The sequence below is a fragment of the Haemorhous mexicanus genome, chromosome 8 (genome assembly GCF_027477595.1).
Source record: "Haemorhous mexicanus isolate bHaeMex1 chromosome 8, bHaeMex1.pri, whole genome shotgun sequence".
Lineage (NCBI taxonomy): Eukaryota > Metazoa > Chordata > Aves > Passeriformes > Fringillidae > Haemorhous > Haemorhous mexicanus.
In genome coordinates, this window is record NC_082348.1 from 31,525,492 (window position 1) to 31,546,311 (window position 20,820).

At 40.3% G+C, this 20,820-nt stretch overlaps 1 protein-coding gene across 5 annotated transcripts in view; it reads left to right on the forward strand.

Moving 5' to 3' along the window:
• LOC132330746 (calcitonin gene-related peptide type 1 receptor-like) overlaps window positions 1-20,820 on the forward strand; it is a 63,867-nt gene that overhangs the window by 34,311 nt on the left and 8,736 nt on the right. For 2 of the 5 annotated variants that reach the window (XM_059853466.1, XM_059853467.1), the window contains exons 3-13: window positions 129-273; window positions 658-705; window positions 1,741-1,869; window positions 2,784-2,896; window positions 4,979-5,070; window positions 10,138-10,264; window positions 11,622-11,775; window positions 12,966-13,026; window positions 13,142-13,208; window positions 19,315-19,533; window positions 19,899-19,940. In XM_059853466.1, coding sequence (XP_059709449.1) covers window positions 129-273; window positions 658-705; window positions 1,741-1,869; window positions 2,784-2,896; window positions 4,979-5,070; window positions 10,138-10,264; window positions 11,622-11,775; window positions 12,966-13,026; window positions 13,142-13,208; window positions 19,315-19,533; window positions 19,899-19,940 — 1,197 coding nt within the window. The remainder of the gene's footprint in view (window positions 1-128; window positions 274-657; window positions 706-1,740; window positions 1,870-2,783; window positions 2,897-4,978; window positions 5,071-10,137; window positions 10,265-11,621; window positions 11,776-12,965; window positions 13,027-13,141; window positions 13,209-19,314; window positions 19,534-19,898; window positions 19,941-20,820) is intronic. The other 3 variants (XM_059853468.1, XM_059853469.1, XM_059853470.1) reach the window with 3 other exon arrangements.

The window sequence follows — 20,820 nt, forward strand, 5'->3', positions numbered from 1 at the left end:
GTAATAAGATTTAAAGATCACTCTCTTTCAGTAAAATCATATTTAAAGTACAATATTTGAAAAGATTGATGTTGAAAATGTTGGAGCTTGTACTTGTGATTTGCTAAAAGAAGTGTTTTTCCTCTTAGTTTTTTGCCACTGCTTCTCCAGCTGAAGGACACCAGAACTCCACAATGGACATTGCCCAGCTGAGTGTTACAAGGAATAAAATCATGACAGCACAGTATGAATGCTACCAGAAGATTATGCAGGACCCTGTTCACAAGAAAGAAGGTAGAGATTGCTTTCTCATGAGGTTTTACTAATGTAAGTGGTCAACAGATGCTATTGCAGTAATTCAGGGTCCTGTAGTTATATTAATTTCTTATCTTGCTAGCAATTATTTTTCAGGTTGTAACAATATTTTCCCAATTTTTTATGAACATCGCTTCGGGATACATGAAGTGTTATGTTATACTATCTGCCCATAGCACCACTTCAGATATAACACAAAGCTTTTCTTTCTGATAAAATAAGAAAATGTTAATTTAAGTAGATATCTACATTAAAAATCATGACTGATTAATCTTACCACCTTATTTCATTTCATGCTCTTTTTATACCTCTGTCTGCCTGGTCACATCTGCCTTTAAAAATTGTAAGTATCTTAATCCACAGAGTTTCCCTGCCCTGAGGGTTGTGCTGGTGTCATTACTGCTTTTCCTGGTAAGTCACTCAGAGCTGACCTCAGCCACGCCACCTGTTGCTGTATTTACTTGGAAGGTTCTGGAAATGCTGAGTGGCTTTTGAGGCAAGGAAAGGTGATTGTGTTCTTCTACAAAGAGATTTTTCTCTTCTGAAATGATTCTTTGGAGGAGCTGAGTGCCGGGAGGTCAGGAATGGATACAGATATGGCAGTGCAAGCTCATGCCCACAGCATAAGGGGGCCTCACAGCTTCAGAAGGATCTGCACAAATTGGAAAATCTTCAGATGAGGAGGAATTACATGAAGTTTGAGAGCTGCAGCCTTTGAGATGGGGACATTAATCAGCCTTTGAAAGAAAACTGAAATGAGATAATAGAAACATCTTGAAAGTTGTAGGGAAGCACACAGAATGACTGTGTCATTGAGTTTTGGGAAAGCAGCTGTTGGTAAAATGGCAGCTCATTCTCAAGGAGGTTTATTTAGATGTTGAAATGTGTGTGAGCAATGAGACACTGGAGCAGGCTCTTGAGGGACACTGGATTCCCTGTTCCTGGGGCACTTAGGGAAGCGTTTGTCCACAGTGGCTGCTGCAGGCTCAGCCCAGCCTGAGGCAGAGCAGCTGGGGCTGCCTCCCAGCCAGGCTTTCTCATGGCTTCTGGGATACCACTGTGTACTCTGTGGATGAGCAAACATATGTGCAGGCTTGGTGTACATCCAAAATATAAATAAATTCAGTAAAGCTGTCTTTGAAAGAGTGAGGCTCTTTGCTAAGGCACATTATTGAGTATGAAGCAATTTGGGGGGTTTTGCCCGCCATGTTCTAGATCTGAGGTTTGCCAGTTGTAGATGTAGGCCATTTCAAGGTGAAGGAGAAAAGATTTTGAAATGTGTTCAAAGAAATGTATGTATAAGGAGCTGTCTCTGCTAAGTGAGGTTTTAATCAACCACTGCCAAATCTTTTCTCTTTTTTTTCCCGTTGCTGCAAACCTACCTTACCCAGTCCTACAGCTTACCTTTGAAAGACCATTCTGAAGGAAGAATTGTTTTATTCCCAGGGTGCTCTCTGTTTGCAGGTCCTTACTGCAACAGGACCTGGGATGGCTGGTTGTGCTGGAGTGATGTTGCTGCCGGAACCGTGTCAGTGCAGCGTTGTCCTGACTACTTTCAGGATTTCAACCCATCAGGTATGAGTGCAAGGACTTCTACATCACTGTATTTCTCACTGAAATGAGAGTCTGAGGGCTTGATGTCTCTTGCTTGCCTCACTCAAGTCATTAATGCTCCAGGATTTCAGAAACTCAAGATTCGTTATTTGCGTTTTCCTTTTGTCTCATAGAAAACTGACAAGTTACTAATTTTCTTTTCTGAGCTGTGTCCCTGAGAGATTCTGTAGATTTGGCAGTAGGAATTGAAGTTAGATTACACTTTTTTCTTCTTAGAGATGAGCTTTTCTGACAGACAAGAAGAAACATGACTTACTACTTTACCTCAATTTAACAGTTGAAGTTGACAAAGAGTTTCTCCCACTTTGAATCATTTCCTGTTTCTGTGGGCTAAGCTTTGTGAGCATGTGGAAAATGTCGTGGATTTCTTTGTATTTCCCAGGGTCTTTTCATGCCTCTGTTTGATGATAGAAATCATTGTGTTTCCAGCAATTTTCCAGTTTGGTTCTTGAGCAGTTTTGCTATTTATGTTTTCCTGCCTGTCCAATACTAATTTATAGTGGTAGGATGTTAGTTCAGTTCCCATCTTGGATGTTAAGCAAGACATTTAAATATTCTTGTCACTTCATCTGGTAGTTCTCTAACAGTTAGTTCAATGTATTTTGATACTTAATGGATTGGAGAGGGAAAATCTATTTGTTTTCTTAAGGAGAATGACATCATTGCTTGCCCTTGCCAAGCAAAAGCAATGGCCTCAAGTTTCTCAGAATTCATAGTAACAAGCAAAGTCTCCCTAGTCATATTAATAAAGCTGTCATTTGTTTGCCAGTCCTTATTAAATACTTGGCATCAGGAAAGAGAATTTCAGTGCTGACTGTTCTGTTTTTCTTTCACTTTTCTTCTTTTGTTTTTCGTTCTGTCAACTTTGATTGCAGAAAAAGTTACGAAGATCTGTGATCCAAATGGGAATTGGTTCAGACACCCAGAAAGCAACAGGACCTGGACAAACTACACCCAGTGCAATATCTATACTCATGAAAAAGTGAAGGTAGGAGAGGAATAAGTGCATGGTACCCATGTCAAGAAACTGACCTGAGAATCAATACAAGTTTCTATACATCAGAAGTAGGCTCTGTGCTTGTGGGGGTCTATGTATAAATGCTATTTTTATAGACTTCACTTTATCTTGAACATGCCCATCCATTAAAAGATTTAGAAAAAGAAAAACAAAGTGTCTAAATGACCTCTTCGAATTCCTTTGTGATATGTGAGGATACAATGGGCAAAATTGCATATTTTGCCCCATTCCCCAACTCTATGTCCCCTAATATTCCTTATGTTTATGTAACATTCAGTCATGGGAAGAAGCAGTAAATTGAAAGTGTAGGTTCCCAAGAACCAGGAATACAAACCACAGACCAGGACAGGCTGTAAATTAATTTGAACCTCGTGTTAAAGGGCTCAGTAGTAGCAGAGTGTGTCAAGAAATCTGACCTGTAATAGTTTCTAACTGCCTGCACCATTGCTCTTGAATGCCTTAGGGTACTCACCTAAAAACCATATTGGGCAAAAGATAGTTACAGATGATAAGGCACTTAATTATTGCTTTTTCTCATATCATGAGACTTTGATTTTGCTAATGGCAGTTTAATTCTATTAGCAGAATTGCCATAATTCATTGATTCTTGCTAATATTGGGCTGGGAATGGAGGATATTATTCAGAAAGGAGCAGATCTATGACAGTCCCTCTTTATGAACAGTGAGGTAGTTCCCCTCAGGTTGTTTTGCCAGCATATTTCAACTCTCACAAATCTGAAGCCATTGTATGGAATAACAGCTCCAAAGGCCTTGCTGCAGCTGTGTGTTTTGCTCAGCAGCCTTATCTCATCACCGTGCCTGGAAGGTGAGTGGGGCACTGCACAGTAACTGGGGCTGTTGTGCTTTGTTAATTCTTATTTCTACTGCCCTCAGCAGTGCTCCCTGCTGTACCATGCTCTTGTGCCTGTTCTAAAGTGTGGGGCAATCTCTAAATCCTTTAAACGCACCTCTGCCAAGGTTGGCCACTGAGTGAGGGGGTGATACAGGATATGGCCCTGTCCCAGAACAGCTGTTGTCATTTATACATTTCAAATTTTAGCATTTTGGGGTAACGCTCAATTTTTCGCACTCACAAACTGTTCACTTTCCAAATTTCACAATAAGTTCCATTTATACCTATTGCATTGATGTTTGGTTTTTTTTTTTTCAAGGAAGCTATCTCATTTTAAAAAATAATTGTGATTTGAAAATTTCTAGCACACATCAAGAGTTACCTTTGCGTCATCTTAGAACCTCCTTAAAGCTTTACCTCTAATCTTTTTTATCATTTTTTTAAATCTCAAAAGTCAGTACATATAGCAAGCTGCAATTACTCTGCTCTAACTTGGAATGGTAAGTTCAGGGGATACACAGAGTTTGCAGTATGTGAGCATTTGTATGTGTGCTCTAACTCTCCCTATGGAACCCAAATAGTTGTGCTTTATTGTGTGAGTATAAAGTTCAACCTGAAAATCTTCATTTCCATATGTGCCAAATGATAACCTTACATTTCATGTAGCAAGGGTTTTTTGCAAGACAGGTTCCATGACTGAAAGCAAAGGCTTGCTACTCTCTGATACAGCTAATTAGCTAATTAATATATTAGCTACAGGAATGAATGATAACATGAACATATTCAGAATTTTAAATCACCAGTTCCTTTTTTTTTAAACCTTTTGTATCTACCCAGATTTTCATACTTCCATAATTGGCAGCAGGCTTATTTAACATAACATATTATAGAAACATAATTATGACTATTTAACATAATAGTCTTCACTGGTTTTGAGTCATTGTCAATTTTTTTCATGCCCTTCCTGAAATACTCAATAAAAACTGAATTTCCAGCACCATAATCATAGCTCACTTTGAAGGAAGTGTCTTTGAATGCTGAGAAAAGACTTGTTCCATCATTACCTGAGATGGTTTTGGGTTTGTTTGTTTTTCCATATCAGTGCTGTAGTCACTTTAACTGCAAGAAGAGATTTATAAATATGTGCTTTATCAGCAGTAGCTCTGCCTGAATCACTTGGCATTGTTTCTGTATTGCAGACTGCTCTGAACTTGTATTACTTGGCCATCATTGGACACGGACTTTCAATTGCGTCACTTCTGATTTCTCTTGGCATATTCTTTTATTTTAAGTAAGTATATTTAAAATCCATCATCAAATCCCAGTGGTTGCCACAATCCTGGTTTCAGTGCTTTGGAACACCAGCCATCCAAATATAATTAGATGGAGCAGGAAGCTGAAGAAAGCCAGTATATAGGTTTGCCATTGGACTTCGTATTGTAACAAAAACGGAGGTTTCTTTTCTCAGAAATCTAAAATCAAAAACCTGCCACCCAAAAACTGTAGAATATATTGAAAATAGGAAACGGGAAAACGTTTGTTCACTTTGGGTTTGTGATGTCTGGATTTTTTAGTGCTAAATTACAGTATGATACTGGGAATTGGACACAGTGATCCTTGTGGGTCTCTTCCAAGTCCGGATGTTTTGTGATTCCAAGGATCAACTGAACTAAAGAGCAAGTGGGAACCAAAACAGCGATGACATTTGATAGGTACAGTAACATTCCAAAGTGGTACAAAATATGACAACTGTAAGGGAAGTAAGGCTAAGAGCTACAGTAGAAATGGAAATAGTAAGAATAATCCCATTTTTTAATTCACAGTATTGTGCGTGACAGGCTTGTCATCTGCTGACTAACAATTATGTCACCTTCTTGAAAGGAAGTTTGAGCAGTGTGTCACCATTGTCCCAACAGCTTGTAATACAATACACAGGCCTTTTGAAATTAGTCTTATTACTTCATATTTGGTGAACTTTCTTTGCTTCCCTATGAAAGACCTCTTTTTCTTTTTCCTTTAAGAAGCTGCTGAGGCCTGGTGGAAAGGTGAAGCCAGGAGTGTTGCCACATGGGCAGAGCTGAGAAAGACAAGTAGTTCCCTGTGCCAGCTGCTGCTGTGCCCAGAGCAGGCTGCCCTTGTCAGCCTGCTTTAATCATTTCCTAAACACTTTCTCCTTGGCACTGCACATCTGCTCCTCACATTCTCCTGCTCCTGATCCAGCTGCCACACTCCAGCCTCCGTTTCCTCCTGACTATTGCTATTTAAATAGCAATAGCAGGTACTGCCAGTGCCAGTGGATGCTGCTCTTCTCATGCTGTGGGTTTTGATTAGGTGGAGGCAGCTGATAGCTGATTAAAAAAAAAAAAATTTTTTTTTTTAAACTGTGCTTTATTTCCCCAGGCTTCCACAGCATTTCTGCAAATCCCCAACAAACAGGAGTGTTTAAACTTTGTAGCCTTTCCTTTGAAAATCCAGTATTCGAGATAGCATTTCAGTTTTTTTCTGATCTCGTTTCATGAGGAAAACACATATAATTGGTTTTCAATCAATTTCTTTTTGTACTGTCTGTAAAAACAACACTTTTCCTTTCCAAATTCACTTTCCTTCCACAAACTCAATGTGTGAAATGGCTCTGAGTCATTATAAGAGCTTTGATTTTGCATAAAAATGGACAGTACTATTGCAATGAATGTCACAAAGCTTAGCAGACTAAATATCTAATGTGACAGGAAAAATGTTTTAACACGTGGGAAAAGGAGTAGGAGATGATTTTACAAGTTCACAGAGAGTCAAGCATGATTTTTCTGTACTGAAATATGAAAACCAAAGTAATTTCATCTTTGCTTGTGGCACTTACTGCAAAAGCAGGTGATCTGCTGTGCTGCCATCCTGTGTCATGTTTGTCTCACCATCCAGGGATTTTCTTCTCTGAGAGAAGGATCATCTTTCCTCAGAGACCACATGGAATGAATCCAGACCCACAAACCACATTTTCTAGACTGTGGTTTATGTTGGGATATAAAAGGAAATTACAAAATTCAAAGGAAGCTAAAGAAAGTCCTCTGCAAGCTGTTCTCTTGGGATGTACAGTTCCTCTAAAGTATTTTTAGTAGCAGAAGGGTATTTAAGGACCTAGATTAATACCAGGATGTATTATGTATCAGCTAAGGCTTGGATAATTATTCGTAGCTTTAACAGGTGGACTTTTTTTTTTCCTATTGTGGGGGGTGCCTTTGAATTTGTCGTTTCCAAAACATTTAATCTGTAAGTCGACTGACAGTTTCCAGATGACATTTGCAGGATTCCTGATCATTAAGATATCTTTAGATTTGACTAGAAATTTGGATTTTTTTTTTTTCTCCAAAGGAAATATCAACTGTTTGGGATTTGAATTATTTTTTAGGACTAAAATTTTTCTGCATTTTAAATTTTGTTTTTTCTTCAGAAAATTTTCTCCTTGGAAATACTTGTCCAGCTTGTGACTTGGGCTCCCCCAAGTGCATTGGAGTTCTTGGTTTAACAGAATGAAATGGATCATAAGCTTGGAACTCTGAACATCTCTGAAAACTCATCTATGAGACATAAAAGTAACTTCTTGCAGTGTCTCTGCTTTCTCATTGTGACATACTCGAGATCATGCACGTGTTGCAAATGCTAAAATAACTGTATGGTTTTCATAATGAACGAAAACTGAGGCAAGAGAATACTTTAAAAAGCAGTGATTTAGGATAAAAGGAGCTGCAGTTTCAAAGATGCCCCCACCCCTCCCCACAAAAATCAAAGCAGCCAAAATAAAAAAAAAACAACAACAAAAAACAAACAAACAAAAAAAAAAAAACCTCAAACCCACCTGAAACAAAGGAGGTTTTGATCAAGTGTCACATCAAATCCCATGACAGCATTCACAGAGGAGAGCAGCTGTGTGTTAAAGAGAGAGTGGGCAAAGCACTGATTATTGGATTGTTGTGGAGACAGAGCTACCTAAATCACCCAGTTAATGTCATCTGAACTGATAATTCCCCTTAGATCCTTACGTGGATCTTACTGGTTGAGTTTTGCAATATTGAAATACCTTAAAAACTTAGATCTCAAACCCACTTAGGGGCTTTTGAAAATGTCACCCTTTTTTCTTTTTGAGAAATTAATGGTTCCCAGTTCCCAAGATATACAGGAGTCCAAAAAAAAAAAAAAAAAAAAAAAACAAAAAAAAGGAAATAGATAATATAGTAGGAAGTCTCTTTTTATTTGAGGTTTAATTGAGGGGTTGGTCATTCAAATGTACTTAGATCATAGACATGAGAATTAAGTGATTAAAGGATATTATGTCATTAAGAAAAACGGTCAGAAAAAAGGGCTATAGGAAGGATAACAGAAGAGAGAGGGTGGGGAAGCTTAGGAAAAATCTTTTTATTACCAAAAACAGTCTTAGTTTTTAAATGCCATCAGTCTTGCTTTCTGTTTCTTGTCCGGTGATCCTTTCAGTCCTTTCATGCATGGGTGGAGGTGGGTGTGGATGGGTGTGTTTGAATATTCAACAGGAACAGCTGCGGGATGACCCGGAGCGATGGCCCCATTAGCTGTACGTGCTCTTGCTCAGCTGAACCTTGAGTCTTAACAATAAGCAGACAGAATTCCAGAGCTGTTCAGGACTTGTTTACACAAAGCCCTCCGCTGGAATCTAGCATTGTCTCTCTTTTCGATTATAAAACATACAGGGAAAAAACCCACAGAAAAATATATTTGCAAAGAATGTAAGACCCTGCATGTTATAATCATGACATTTTAACCTTTTGGGGCATTAAAGCAAGACTCAAGTAAAATCCTAAAGAGCCTAATGGAATATTTTTTTCCTCAAATTCATATGCAACCCTGTTTTCCATATTTTCAAACTTTTTCTTTTGTGTTTTCTTCAGCCAAATGACACGTGGCAACCAAAGTTTCCTATAGGTCCCTGTTAAATGGCAGCACTGGTTTCTAGAGGGGTTTCCTTTTCCTTCCCCTCTTTTTAGTGCCATAGGCTTGGACTGTCTGTCTCAGGGCTTGCACAGTGAGCACTATGAACTCAGTGCAGGGATCTGTGGGTGCTTGGTACACTGCCCTTGTGGGAGCTGCAAGGATGCAGCCAAGTTCTGCCCTATGGCCAGGCTTATGGGGCTGTCCTTTTTTTCCTCTGGGTCACCTTGGTTGTTGTTTCAAGTGTCAGCAGTTTTCAATATACTCCTCCAGCCTTTGTGAAGATTCCATATCTGCATTTCTGTGAAAAAATGTAAAGGTCTCCCTTCTACCCTCTCAAAATAAAAATGAATCACCAATGTCCCTCCTTTATCTTTTCTTCCAGGCATGCTATTTGAAGAGGCCAGAAAACTGGATTTTTTTTTTTTTTTTTTTTTTCCCTTGGGTGGCAGTTTAGACATGTCCCCTGCTGCCCTTTTGAATGTCTTTCTGATTTTTCTCAGTGGCATGTGTGTAAGTGGTAGATTTTCTCCCCCAGTTGTCATTCCCAAGAGACAATCAGCTGCACTCAGTCTCTCTGGCCATTAACTGGAGACAGGCAGGTGTGGGGACTCTGCAGCAACTCGGTGCCGTCTCTGAAGCAACCCAGGAGTTCACTGAAAAACTTGAAAGGGAAGCAGTCCCTCCTCCTTGATTACACTAAGTTATTCCTGCTTCCTCTAGAATGGCAGAAAAACAGAAAGTTGCTGCACCTAAGTTAAACATTCTTTGAGATAGTTGAATTTTTGTTGGGTTTTTTTCTTTATCTTCCAAAGATATTCTCTCTTTAATTTTATTGCAAGATTAAAAGCAAACTTTAGAAATGAACACTGTTAAATGCAGTTCTCTAGGGATTTTATAATTACGTCCTATAAATTTTTGTAACTTAGTTATACACAAAAGTCAGTTGGACTTTGCTTATTTAGATCTTTCTCTAGCTTTGGGCTGAAGGAAAGAGAATGACAAGGATGTGAGTAACAGGAATGACCCTCAAAAATCTGAACAGGTTTGGGTAAATGGAAACAGGGCAAGACAGCTTCATCAAGCACAGGTGTGATAGGTAATTGGGAAATTCTTCAGGTACTAACCAAAAAAAAAGAGTAAATCCTCTGAAAATTATTATCAGCATTTAAATAACTTTCAGCTGTCCACTACAAAGCAGATCCTTCACTGTAAGCATATTGGATCTAAATGTACTTTCTTTCTTCCTCTTGCTGTATTAAATTTGCTCTGGACATGAAGAAAGGGTTGATGTAGGGCTTGTTAGTAAAATCAAGAGCTCTAGCATTTCCAAATGTCAGAGTTGTCCCCAAGTACACATAATTGTCCTCCCATGTACTCATTTGTTCTTGTTTCTCTTTTCCAGGAGCTTGAGTTGCCAAAGGATTACCCTGCATAAAAATCTGTTTTTCTCTTTTGTTTGCAACTCTGTTGTAACAATAATTTCACTGACGGCCGTTGCCAACAACCAGGAATTAGTTGCAACCAACCCAGTAAGTGAAAGTCTGTTTGGCAAAGTCTGCTTGTTTGTAGGTGAGTGGCTCAGAGAATGGTGCAGCAGAGGTGGGGGTGCACAGCTGATGAAATGCTGTGTGCAGTGCTACTGACGTCGTGTCCGTGTGACAGCATTCGTCTCACAGTGCCTGGCACACTGCACTTTCCAGGCTGTGAAATAGGAAAAGTGGGGCTGAGCTCACTGAATGCCTCTTCCCAGCTCCACAGAATGGCATTTGCCCTGAAACAACCGCAGAAAAGCCGATTCTAGATGGTTGTGCTTTATTGCGAGAGTATAAGGTTCAGGGAGGCTGACAGCTGAATTCACCAAGGAAGGGCAGGAAAAAAGGTTTTGCAAGGTGTTTTGGATCTGTCTGCTAGTTTCTTATGGCTTTAACTTGGCCATCTTCAGTTAAAATAAGTACGATTTCTATTTTTGCAACACAATATTCTAAAGATGAAGTACATAAATAAATCCATAGCTCTGGGTATATTATTTAGACATGGAAGATAAATCTTAATTCTGTGGAAGTTAGGTTAAACACTGCAGAAGCTGAATCGAGTAAAAAGATAATTTCCTTTTCTCCTGTAGAAGCAGTCATCAATGTGCTGGAAAACATACCTGAGATAGCTGCTAATAGTCATCATCAAGTGAGTTAGGTAGCAGAAAATGGTAAAACAATATTGGATTTTGGTTTGTTTTAAGCCAAGTGGCAGAAACAGAACAATCAAACAGACAGCAATATTGGAAGAAGGGAAAAAGGATTTAATGTGATCAAAACTTCAAGTTAGCTATTGCTCCTTGTTCACAACCTCACATTTTAGATTTCCCAATAAATTATATAACGGCGTTTGAACTGTAGAATATATTTTGAATGACGCTAAATGCAAATAATAAATGCCAGGCTTCTCCAAAACCTACTGTGAGCTCTCAGTCCCTGTGTGCAGTTATAAATAGGTTAAAACTAGAAGTATTGTAAGCATGTGTTGTGATGGGTAAAAACTGAGAGGGGATTACTGTCAGATAATTTAAGGATTTGGAATGGTTAAGTGTGGTAAGATTTGCAATGAGGCAAAATATCATAGCAGCATTCTGTCACGCTGGAGGATCTCAGGGTCCTTGTGTTTGAAGAATAAAAAGCCAGACTCAGTTATTAGTTTTATGTCACCACAAAGTAGGGGGTTGTAATGTCATGAGAATTCTATTTTAAAAAGTAAATAAATACGTAATTGTAGCGTAAAAAGGAATAAACATTACTTCGAGTAGTATCTTTTTTCCACTTTGCAAATAAAGCTCTGAGATTTCTGGAAATTAAAAATTTATGTTATACTTTTTTTTTTTTTCTTTTCCTGCAGATTAGTTGCAAAGTGTCACAGTTCATCTACCTGTACCTGATGGGTTGCAACTACTTTTGGATGCTGTGTGAAGGCATTTACCTGCACACACTGATTGTGGTGGCTGTTTTTGCTGAGAAGCAGCACTTGATGTGGTATTACCTTCTTGGCTGGGGTATGTGATTTCACTTTGTGCATTTTCAGGTCAATGCAGCCTCTTCCTCCTTCAAACACCCCTACCTTTGCCTCTCTGAGCTGTAGCTTTGAGTGGAGATGGCACACCCCAATTCTTTGTCTGGAGTGTTTTAACAAGCTTAGAAATATTAATGTGGGAAGTTGTGCGTACCTCTGCTGAGAGAGTGATTATGCATTTCTGGAGACAGGAAGTGACTCCTCCTTTGAACAGAGAAAATAGTCTCCTATTATAAAAAAGACCTTAAGAAGTAATTATTCATTGTTCCTCACCTCAGAGATGTTTATTCAGGAATGAATGTTTGTTTTCAGAGAAGTCTCGCCGTGCTGAGGGTGGAGGGTCAGAAGTGAGTTAGAGATGGCCAAGGATTTATTTTTCCAGCACTTCCATTTGACCTGTATTGTTCGCTAAGCAAACACAGAATAGCTGTAACTGAAGATCTCAAGTGGTATCAGTATCAAAACCAACAAGCCAAGCCCACTCACTTCAGATAATGCACAAGAGCTTGCTCACAAAGTGAAAGTGAAGGCTCTGGCAGCCTCCCTGCATTGGCACACTCAGCTCCAGTGTGATGGGTACCTGAGTCACTGTCCCACTGCAGGCACAGCTGGACGGTCACAGGTGCTCAGCAGCTCCTGAAGATCATGCACCACCAGAGGGTCAAGGGCCCCAGATGACTAATTTGCTTATTCTTTTTAATTTTTTTTCATTTGGCTTAATTTCCTGAGTCTAATTTCAAAGGTTTTTTTAGATACAGCACAGTGTTGATACTTTGTCCTCATACCAGTGAGAACATGCTCACCACTGTTAAAGCTGTGCTCATGCAGGCAACCACCATTTTAATATTACCTTCCTATTTGCTGTAACTGCAGATTGCAGCCTGAAAAGCATCTGTTAATGAAGATCACTTGTTGTATTCTAAAAAGTTGATTTGCCTTTCCTGTGTGTTGCTGTGGATTTCTTGGCAAGTCAGTGGGAATAAGGTTTCACACAGCTCTCAGAAAGAAATCTAAGGAAAGAAAGTTTAAATTGGTCCACGTTAGTTCATTTTCTCTGCAGGTACATAGTTTGGGTGAGGTGAAACTACAGAAGAGTCCTACAAAATATGCAAGTTTGCTTAGTTATTAACCAGGTTTTACTACAGAAGAAAATACTGGCTTTTTTCTCCACAGGTTTTCCACTGATCCCTGCCTGCATACATGCTGTTGCAAGAAGCTTATATTATAACGACAAGTAAGTAGCTTCAGCTTGCTTTGCAAAACTTTTATATTTTCTTTAAGGTAAAAAAAAAAACCAAACCAACAAAGCTAATAAATGCCTTTTTTCTTTTCCTGTTTGTTTTCTGTAGTTGTTGGATCAGCTCTGACACTCATCTGCTTTACATCATCCATGGCCCTATTTGTGCTGCTCTCTTGGTAAGCACTTTTCAAATAATATTTTGTTTTCTTGGGGTTTTTTTTCTGGCTGCTCTTGATGAGCTTACAAAGGTAAAAGCCTTAAGCTAACATTTAGAGGTCGCTGTCGCTTGTGAGCCTGCTGCTTACCCAGCAGGTGCCTCAGACACACAAGATGCAAGAACTCTTGGCTTATTAAGGATCTGTGCTTCTGGTCCTTGGAGAAACTCAGGGTTTGCAATTTTGATTATCATTCCACTTAAATGCTAGCTAGCAACAAGGAAGGACTAAAGCTTACCTGGAGTACTGGAGGGGAATTTAAAATCCTTTCTTTTTGCTGAGAATGCCTCTCATGGCCAGACTCATTTCCAGGTGGACCCTGCTAGGAGCCTCACTGTGTCACTGTGCTGTGGCCGAGCAGCCACCAGACTGTCTGAGGTTCAGGGAGAGGGGCTTTGGATGCCAGGACTGACTGTGGGTGGGAATATGGGATGGAGAGAAATCACAGCAGGCACTTTGTGAGAGAACCAGTGCAAATGGTTCTGCCAGTACCTGTGACTGCCCCTGTTCTGATACTAATTTAGCACTGTCTGCTTTGGCCACTGGGGTATTGCAGCTCCTCTGTTTCTGGAGTGCTCAGGAAATCTTAGAGCACAGTGTTCTGTCTGACACCCCAAGTCAAGGACAGCTCTATTCAGTGTTCTCTACTAAATGAAATTTTGGGTGAGTAACTGAGGACATTACTGCATAAAAATCAATCTTGCATGTCAGTTGCACTAGGACTGGATTTACCCTATGAAATTCAGGCAGTTGCTAAATGGAAATAGGTGTGCACTTAAACAACTATCATAATTAGCAGAGAAGCATTCCATATGGCATTAGCCCCTGACTGTGTATGACAGTCATTTGTTTTATTGTAGCAGAAACCTCAGGCTGATCTGGCCAAACTGCTGGGTCCATGGCTGTTGACTTTTCTCCCCACTTTTCAGTTCACAAAAGGAAGTTGATTAGGAATTGTCCTGGTTCAGGGCAAATTTGGGAAAGAACCCCCAAAGGGCCCCCTAGGAATTCAGATTCTACCACCCCTCCCCCAACCGGTCCAGGAGAAAATACCTCCTTGGAGAAAAGTGGAAAAAAACTGTTTATTAAACAAGAAAACTTAATATTAAACAATAAAACCCCTTGCTGCTCCAAAGGAGATGACAAACCCAGAAAGTCCCCTCCCCAGATTCCAGTTCAGCTCACTCAGTCCCTAATCAGTCCCTCTGGCACTGGAAATGCCGTGGCCCAGACCCAGCCCGGCCCACCGAGGCGAGCTGCTGGTGCTCTTATGGTTGTTCAGTCCAGAGCAGGTGTGAACAGGTCCAAAGAAAGGGAAATAAAAGGAAAAAAAAGCACACTCCAGGGCACTTATTTGCCTCAGATAGCTAAACTAACTAAAAAGCAAAAAAAAAAAAAAAGAGAGCCCTGTCCCGCCGTCTGTTCATCCGCAGACAACGCAGTCCAGGAGCAGGAATGTGTAGGAGTGAGTTCAGTGTCTGAAAACAAACTGCGCTCCTCCTCTACCCCCCTCAATCTTTGAAGCAAGGTGCAAAACTTACTATTCAGCATAAACTGAACGAGACGATTGGGGATAAAAGCATCATATAGTCAACCTAGGACAGGAATAAAAATCTTTATGGAAATTCCCTTCTAACTTTATGGAAATTAATTTCAGTTTCTGATCTACACTTTGCCCTTCTGTTACCTTGTTAATGAATACCTGTGGAGGCCATTCGGTGAATAGAAAATTCTCTCAGAAGACCATTGCATAAATCCTGGGATTCTTGTGATTCCCTTTTTCATTCACAGTGAAATTAACTAGTGAATTTTATTTTGAAGACTGTGATTATACCATGACACACCTGAGCCCCTCTGTGTGGGCAGCCAGAGCAATGCCCATGAAGTTATGGAGAGCTGTGACCTTTGGGGTGTGAATTATTGCTGGTAATCTCTTGTCCTGTCAGACAGGTCTGCTGTATCTGTTCATGTAAGGATCAGCTGTGTTCTAATCTGTAAACTTAGACCCAGTTCTAAATCCTTTCAGTTTTTATTCTCTCTGCCTTACACAGAAGATGAAACCCTGTTTTCACAGAAAAGTATAGGGGGTTTTTTTAGGTGGGTTGTTACTTCCATTGTTCTGGTGTCTCTTCACAGATATATCACTTAAGTAAAACTCTTTCAAAGACAATTTGTATTAGAATTTGCTTTCAATAGCAATGTAAAAGTTTGTGTAAAAGCTATGAGACTGTACTATCTTCCATGAAGTGACCTCATTTTAGGATGTAAGGTCATTTTTTTTCTCCTTCTAAGCAGTGGCCTCCACAAAATCACACTGCAAGTGGCCAGACTCCTGTGGGATTCAAATGCTCTGGATCCGTCCCAAATGACCAAGTCTTGTTTCTATTCAAGGCCACATTCAGAATGTTCTTTGATTTTACTGGAGGCATAATAATCATCTCTGTGGGGTTGGTCTGGGCAGAGTCTTTGTCCATCCTCTTTGCAATTTACAACTTTGTTCACCTGATATTCCTATCTTTTTCATGACCAGCCTAAAAGTGTTTCTCTTGTATTTTTCTTGCCTCAGTACAATGAGTAAATTTATTTGAAAGTCATGCAGGAATAACAGATTAAACTGTATATCTTGCCTGTAATGTGAAAGTACTTTAAAGGAGTTGCTTTCCTTTCCGGAAGGAAAAAAAAAAAAAAAAAAATTTGTTTCAATTCAGAAAAGTCAAGGCAGGGCTAAAGATGTTAGATTAGTTTAGGCTTTGTGAACAGAACCCTCATTTGCTTAAGCAGTTTGCTTGCCAGATGCAATTTCCACACTTTACTAGGCATGACCTGCTTCAGTCGACATTTAAGCATAACGAGGGGGAAGACACTCTTTCTATTTGCAGGAGCAGATCTCAAAGAACGTGAAGGGGACTGTCAAGTGGGTGCCAGAGAGAACTGGCAGAGACCAACGGGAATTTAACTCTTGTACACCACTGAAAATCCTACAATTACACAGAGTTAAAAACAACGCTGCTTTTATGGTCCCTGCTGTTACGTAACTGTGGTCAGTTCTTCTGCCAAAGAATCAGGAGCAGACATAGGTTGCACTTTGGAATTGTCTTCAACTGACCATTAAATTACAACTGTCTGCCTAAGCACTCGCAATTAAAGAAACAGAGTGGGAATGAGACAGCAGAGGGTGATGTTAGTTTGCATGCTAGACAAATATTGATCAAAATTTTGAGGGCAGAGAGGAAAAGGAATTGGTTTGCACTTCAGTGAGAGCAGTACTGATTTCCATGTAGACTTCAGATGTGCGAGTGCTCTTGTGGTTTTGTTTGTTTGGGTGCCTCTGGGTTATTTAGCTATGACATTTTTTATATAAATATGGTCACAGAGATGTTCCTTTCTCCCTGCAATAATGCTGTGTATTGGTATTGCAGTCTGACAGACCACTACAGATGCAAGTTCTGAGTGAAGGTGTGCTAGAAGGAAGTTCAGGTGCTCCCCGCTTTGTCTTTCATGTTCTTGTGTTTAATGACTTTAAGCTGAACTTGGTGCCAGGCTTAGGAGTTTAGAAGTTGAATGCTCAGTTGTGCAGGCAAAGATATGGAGCTGAACAACTGTACTAAAAGCCAGGCAGTGGCTACCAACTGATATCTAAAAATATCTGAGTGCCTCGAGTGAGAATGGCCTGTTTATATCATCCTAAGGAAGAACAGAAACAGAATTTAAACCCACAAGGATTACTATGCTACTTAGTGCAAACTCAGCATGGAGAAAAGTAGAAATATCAGGGACATGAGGAGAGTTTAATTCAAAAACTGCAGCCCTATTTACTTAGGAACTCAGCTTCAGTTCATTGCCACTCTCAAGCCAGACTCTAAATGCTCCTGAGTTTCCAGTATAGGCACCACCACCTTTTTTTGTGTCTAGAGTTGCCTTCTCTGCCTTTGTTTCTATTTTTGCTCAGTTGCCTTGTTCAATTTTCAGGTCACTGTGGGGCTGTTGCTATTTCACTCTGTGTTCATTGTGCAGATAGCACAACAGAGCTCCTTTAGGCTTTTCCAAACCGTCACAGTCAATTTGATGATAATGTGCATGCAAAGAGTTCCACTGCCCTACTTTTGCTTAAATGTAAAAATCTACTCAGCACCTTACTTAAATCCAGGACCTGCTTTCATCACTTTAATTAAAAATTCAGTTCATCCCGACCTCGCTCTTATTTTCTGACAGAAGAGATATTCATCAAAAATTGGTGCTACATACTTGTACTGACACTCATCCTGTTCTACTCAGCTCTGCCCTCTGCTTTGCCTTCTCCAGCTTTCTGTTTACCCTTTTTGCTATTTACAAACTCTTTGCATGCTTAATTTTGTGCATTTTGGTTTTGGTGGGTGAAACAAATAGAAAACCAGCTCATTGGGTGCTGCTATTTATGCCTGGCTGCTGCAACTTTCATCCTCAGCTAGCACTTAAGGGCAGTGTTATAGGAATCGGCCACACTACCAAAACATGAGAGGACAGAAAACTCAGTGTTTGAGACGTGTTAATGTTGAACAAGTAGATTTGAGAAGGATTAAATTTAGAAATGGAGGAAGGACTCATTGTCTGCACGTACTATAGGAAGTTGGATAGGGATCGTGGGCTACATAAAATCTAAATAAATCCCTTGAGAAAGAATCAGAAGACCTTGACTGTTTAAACAAAGCTTAAAGGTAGCTGGAGGCTTCCAGGAGAACTTCATGCAGTAGTTTCCTATGTCAAACAGCTTCCTGTTAGAGTTATTTAAATAGCATGTAAGTAGAATATAAATAACATCCCATATCTGTAAAGGGCCATGTTGCTATAATAGCACACCGCTATTTATTCTGAAAGCCTGAACTGACAGAAAGAATTCTTCCAAGGCTGTGGAGCATGACACCCATGGTCTGAAATGCCTTCCCTGCTTGCACTTCTGCTACAGCAAGACAGAGAATTCCTCCTAGACCAGGAATTCTGATGTGTTTTAGAAGGGATTTGTCCATCTGCCAGCTTCTTCCCCTACCCCCCTTTTGTCTCTAGTTGGCAAGGGCAGACAATCCTGTGGAGGCAGAGATAGGAGCAGAGCCTCTGTCCCTTCCATAGCAGCTCCCCAGAGCACCTCTGTCCTGTCTGTGCATGGTTTAAGGGCAGGGACTGGCTGAGCTCTCAGGGTCTCATCTGCCTGCAGCTTCCACCAGGGGCTGCACGGAAGGTGAGGGTGGGCTGGGATCATCCCTAGGGCTGCTGTGCCTCTGGTTCCTCATCCCTGGGGGGGGGTGTGGGTGTGGGTGGGTGTGTGGGTGTGTGTATCCATACACGTACCTCTGTGTGTGTATCAGTTTTGTGCTTGCTCACAATGACAGTTTGGGATTTAAAAATCCCAAAATCCTGGTCAAACCACGAAAAAAAACCAGAGATAGACCATTTCTAACAAAAGAAAGCCTTAGTAACTATGAAAATAAACAAGTTCAGTAGTGCAAAGGAATGACATAAAGCATCATCTCAGTGCTTGCCCCATTGGCAGCTCTGCTGAAAGAATAAAAGATCCAGCCATTGGCTGCTGGAAGACTGCCAAATCCACTGTTTGTCTAGAGGAATATACAGTTCCTTGTAGCAGCATTTTGGTGATTTTTTAATTATTATTCTGATTTTACCTTCTCGATAAGTTACCCAAATTCACATTTGAAAAATAAAAAGTAGCTTTTTGAAGAACCATATTTAAATACAAGGAGGGAAAAGCATCATCCTCTCTCTTGACCAACTTGAAAAGAACCAATCCTTCACCCATGCATTGTTACTGGCATCAGAGAGAAAGGTGTGTGGGTTGTTACCACTGGCAGGTACTTTGCTTACAGAGTTTGAGGAATGGGTGTGGATACTGGAAGTTGGAGCCACATCTCACTTACTTTAAAGTGTTTTCAAAGATGTTTGTCTGATATCTCTTGTATAATCACAGGGTGTTTATGCAAGCAGGGTGAGTTTGTGTTGTTTGGTTTCCAGTCTCACAAGTCAGCGTGTGGGATTATTTTCCAGACCTCTTTCTCAGTGTCATTTCCTTTTCCGACAGGTGAACCTTTTCTTCCTGCTAAACATTGTTCGTGTTCTCATAACCAAGCTGAAAGACACCCACAAGGCTGAGTCCAACCTGTACATGAAGGCAGTGAGAGCCACCCTGATTCTTGTCCCTCTCCTTGGCATCGAGTTTGTGCTGTTCCCATGGCGACCCGAGGGCCGGATCGCCGAGGAGGTGTACGACTACGTGATGCACATCCTCATGCACTACCAGGTGGGGAGCAGCACCCAGCCCTGGCTCCCCTGAGCTCAGAGCAGCTGGCATGGCAATCAAATAAAAGACAAATGGTCGTGTTATTGCAGTTTTTAAAGATCTTCATCCAGTAGTCTTTGATTTCTCGGTATGCTGGATTTTCATTTACTTGCCTTCCAATTTTCAAAGGAAGGAAACATCGTGGCAGAAAGCTGGCCCTGTGTATTTAGTGGTCTCTTTTTAGGAATAGTTCATTGTGTTTCAATTTGTCCTGCATTTTCTGTGCTATCTATATTTGAATTTTATCAGAAACCTTTCATTATCTCACACCTGAAATAGCCCAAATGCATATGAATTAAAGCAGAATCTTTGTTTTTATTTTACAGGGTCTTCTGGTGGCTACAATTTTCTGCTTCTTCAATGGCGAGGTAGAGTAACGACTTTTACTATATCTATAATAATTATTCTTTTTTATATGTTTCTGTTTCAGCAATTAAGGAGGTGGTATTTTTTTTTCTTTTCATTTTTTAATTTTATGTCTAAATTTATCTCAATTAAAAGAAGAAAACACAGTATCAGGATGCCAAAAGCAGAGCTTGGAAAGGACTGTGGGATAATTGATGGCACCATTAAATGTGTTAAGACTGATTCTTGGGTGCTGAGCTATACATATTTGTCTTGATCAAGAAATTGAAGAGAGTTGTCACGTTGCTATAAAGTCCCAATAAATATCATAACACTGAAAAGCAATTCAACACTCAGAAGGCTTTTTTGTCTGGAAAAACCCAGAAAGGGTTTTTTTTGGCTCTGTTGGAAGCTGTACAGGATGTTATCCTGGAGAATCATTGCTTGGTCCTTCTGTAGCAGGAGCAGGACCGCACTGCACAGGTGTAGCTGGGCTGGGGTAGGGCTGTACCCCATGTCAGGGGGCTGGAATTAGATGGTCACTAAGGTCTCTTCCAACCAAACTCCCTCTATGAGTCTGGGATTGTTTTATGAGGCTCTCTGAGAAAATTTTAGGCTGAGGTTTGGAAAAGTGTTTTTTAGCACAAGCGAAAAGCAGCATTCCAACAGTCAGACCTTAACAGCTTGGTGCACTTAGGGCAGGAATTTGTGTGGGTCACAAGTGCATGTTTATGGCACCATGATCAGCCAGTTCCAAGGACAGACCTTATTCTGACATTAGAGGATTGTGCTAGGTTTCAGCAATAGATGGTACTGATCCTGTTGAAGCTAACCAGCTGTTATCTTGGCTACCTCAAGGGCCCTGGAGTGCACAGGGTGACTTTCATGTAGAAACTCTTGCCC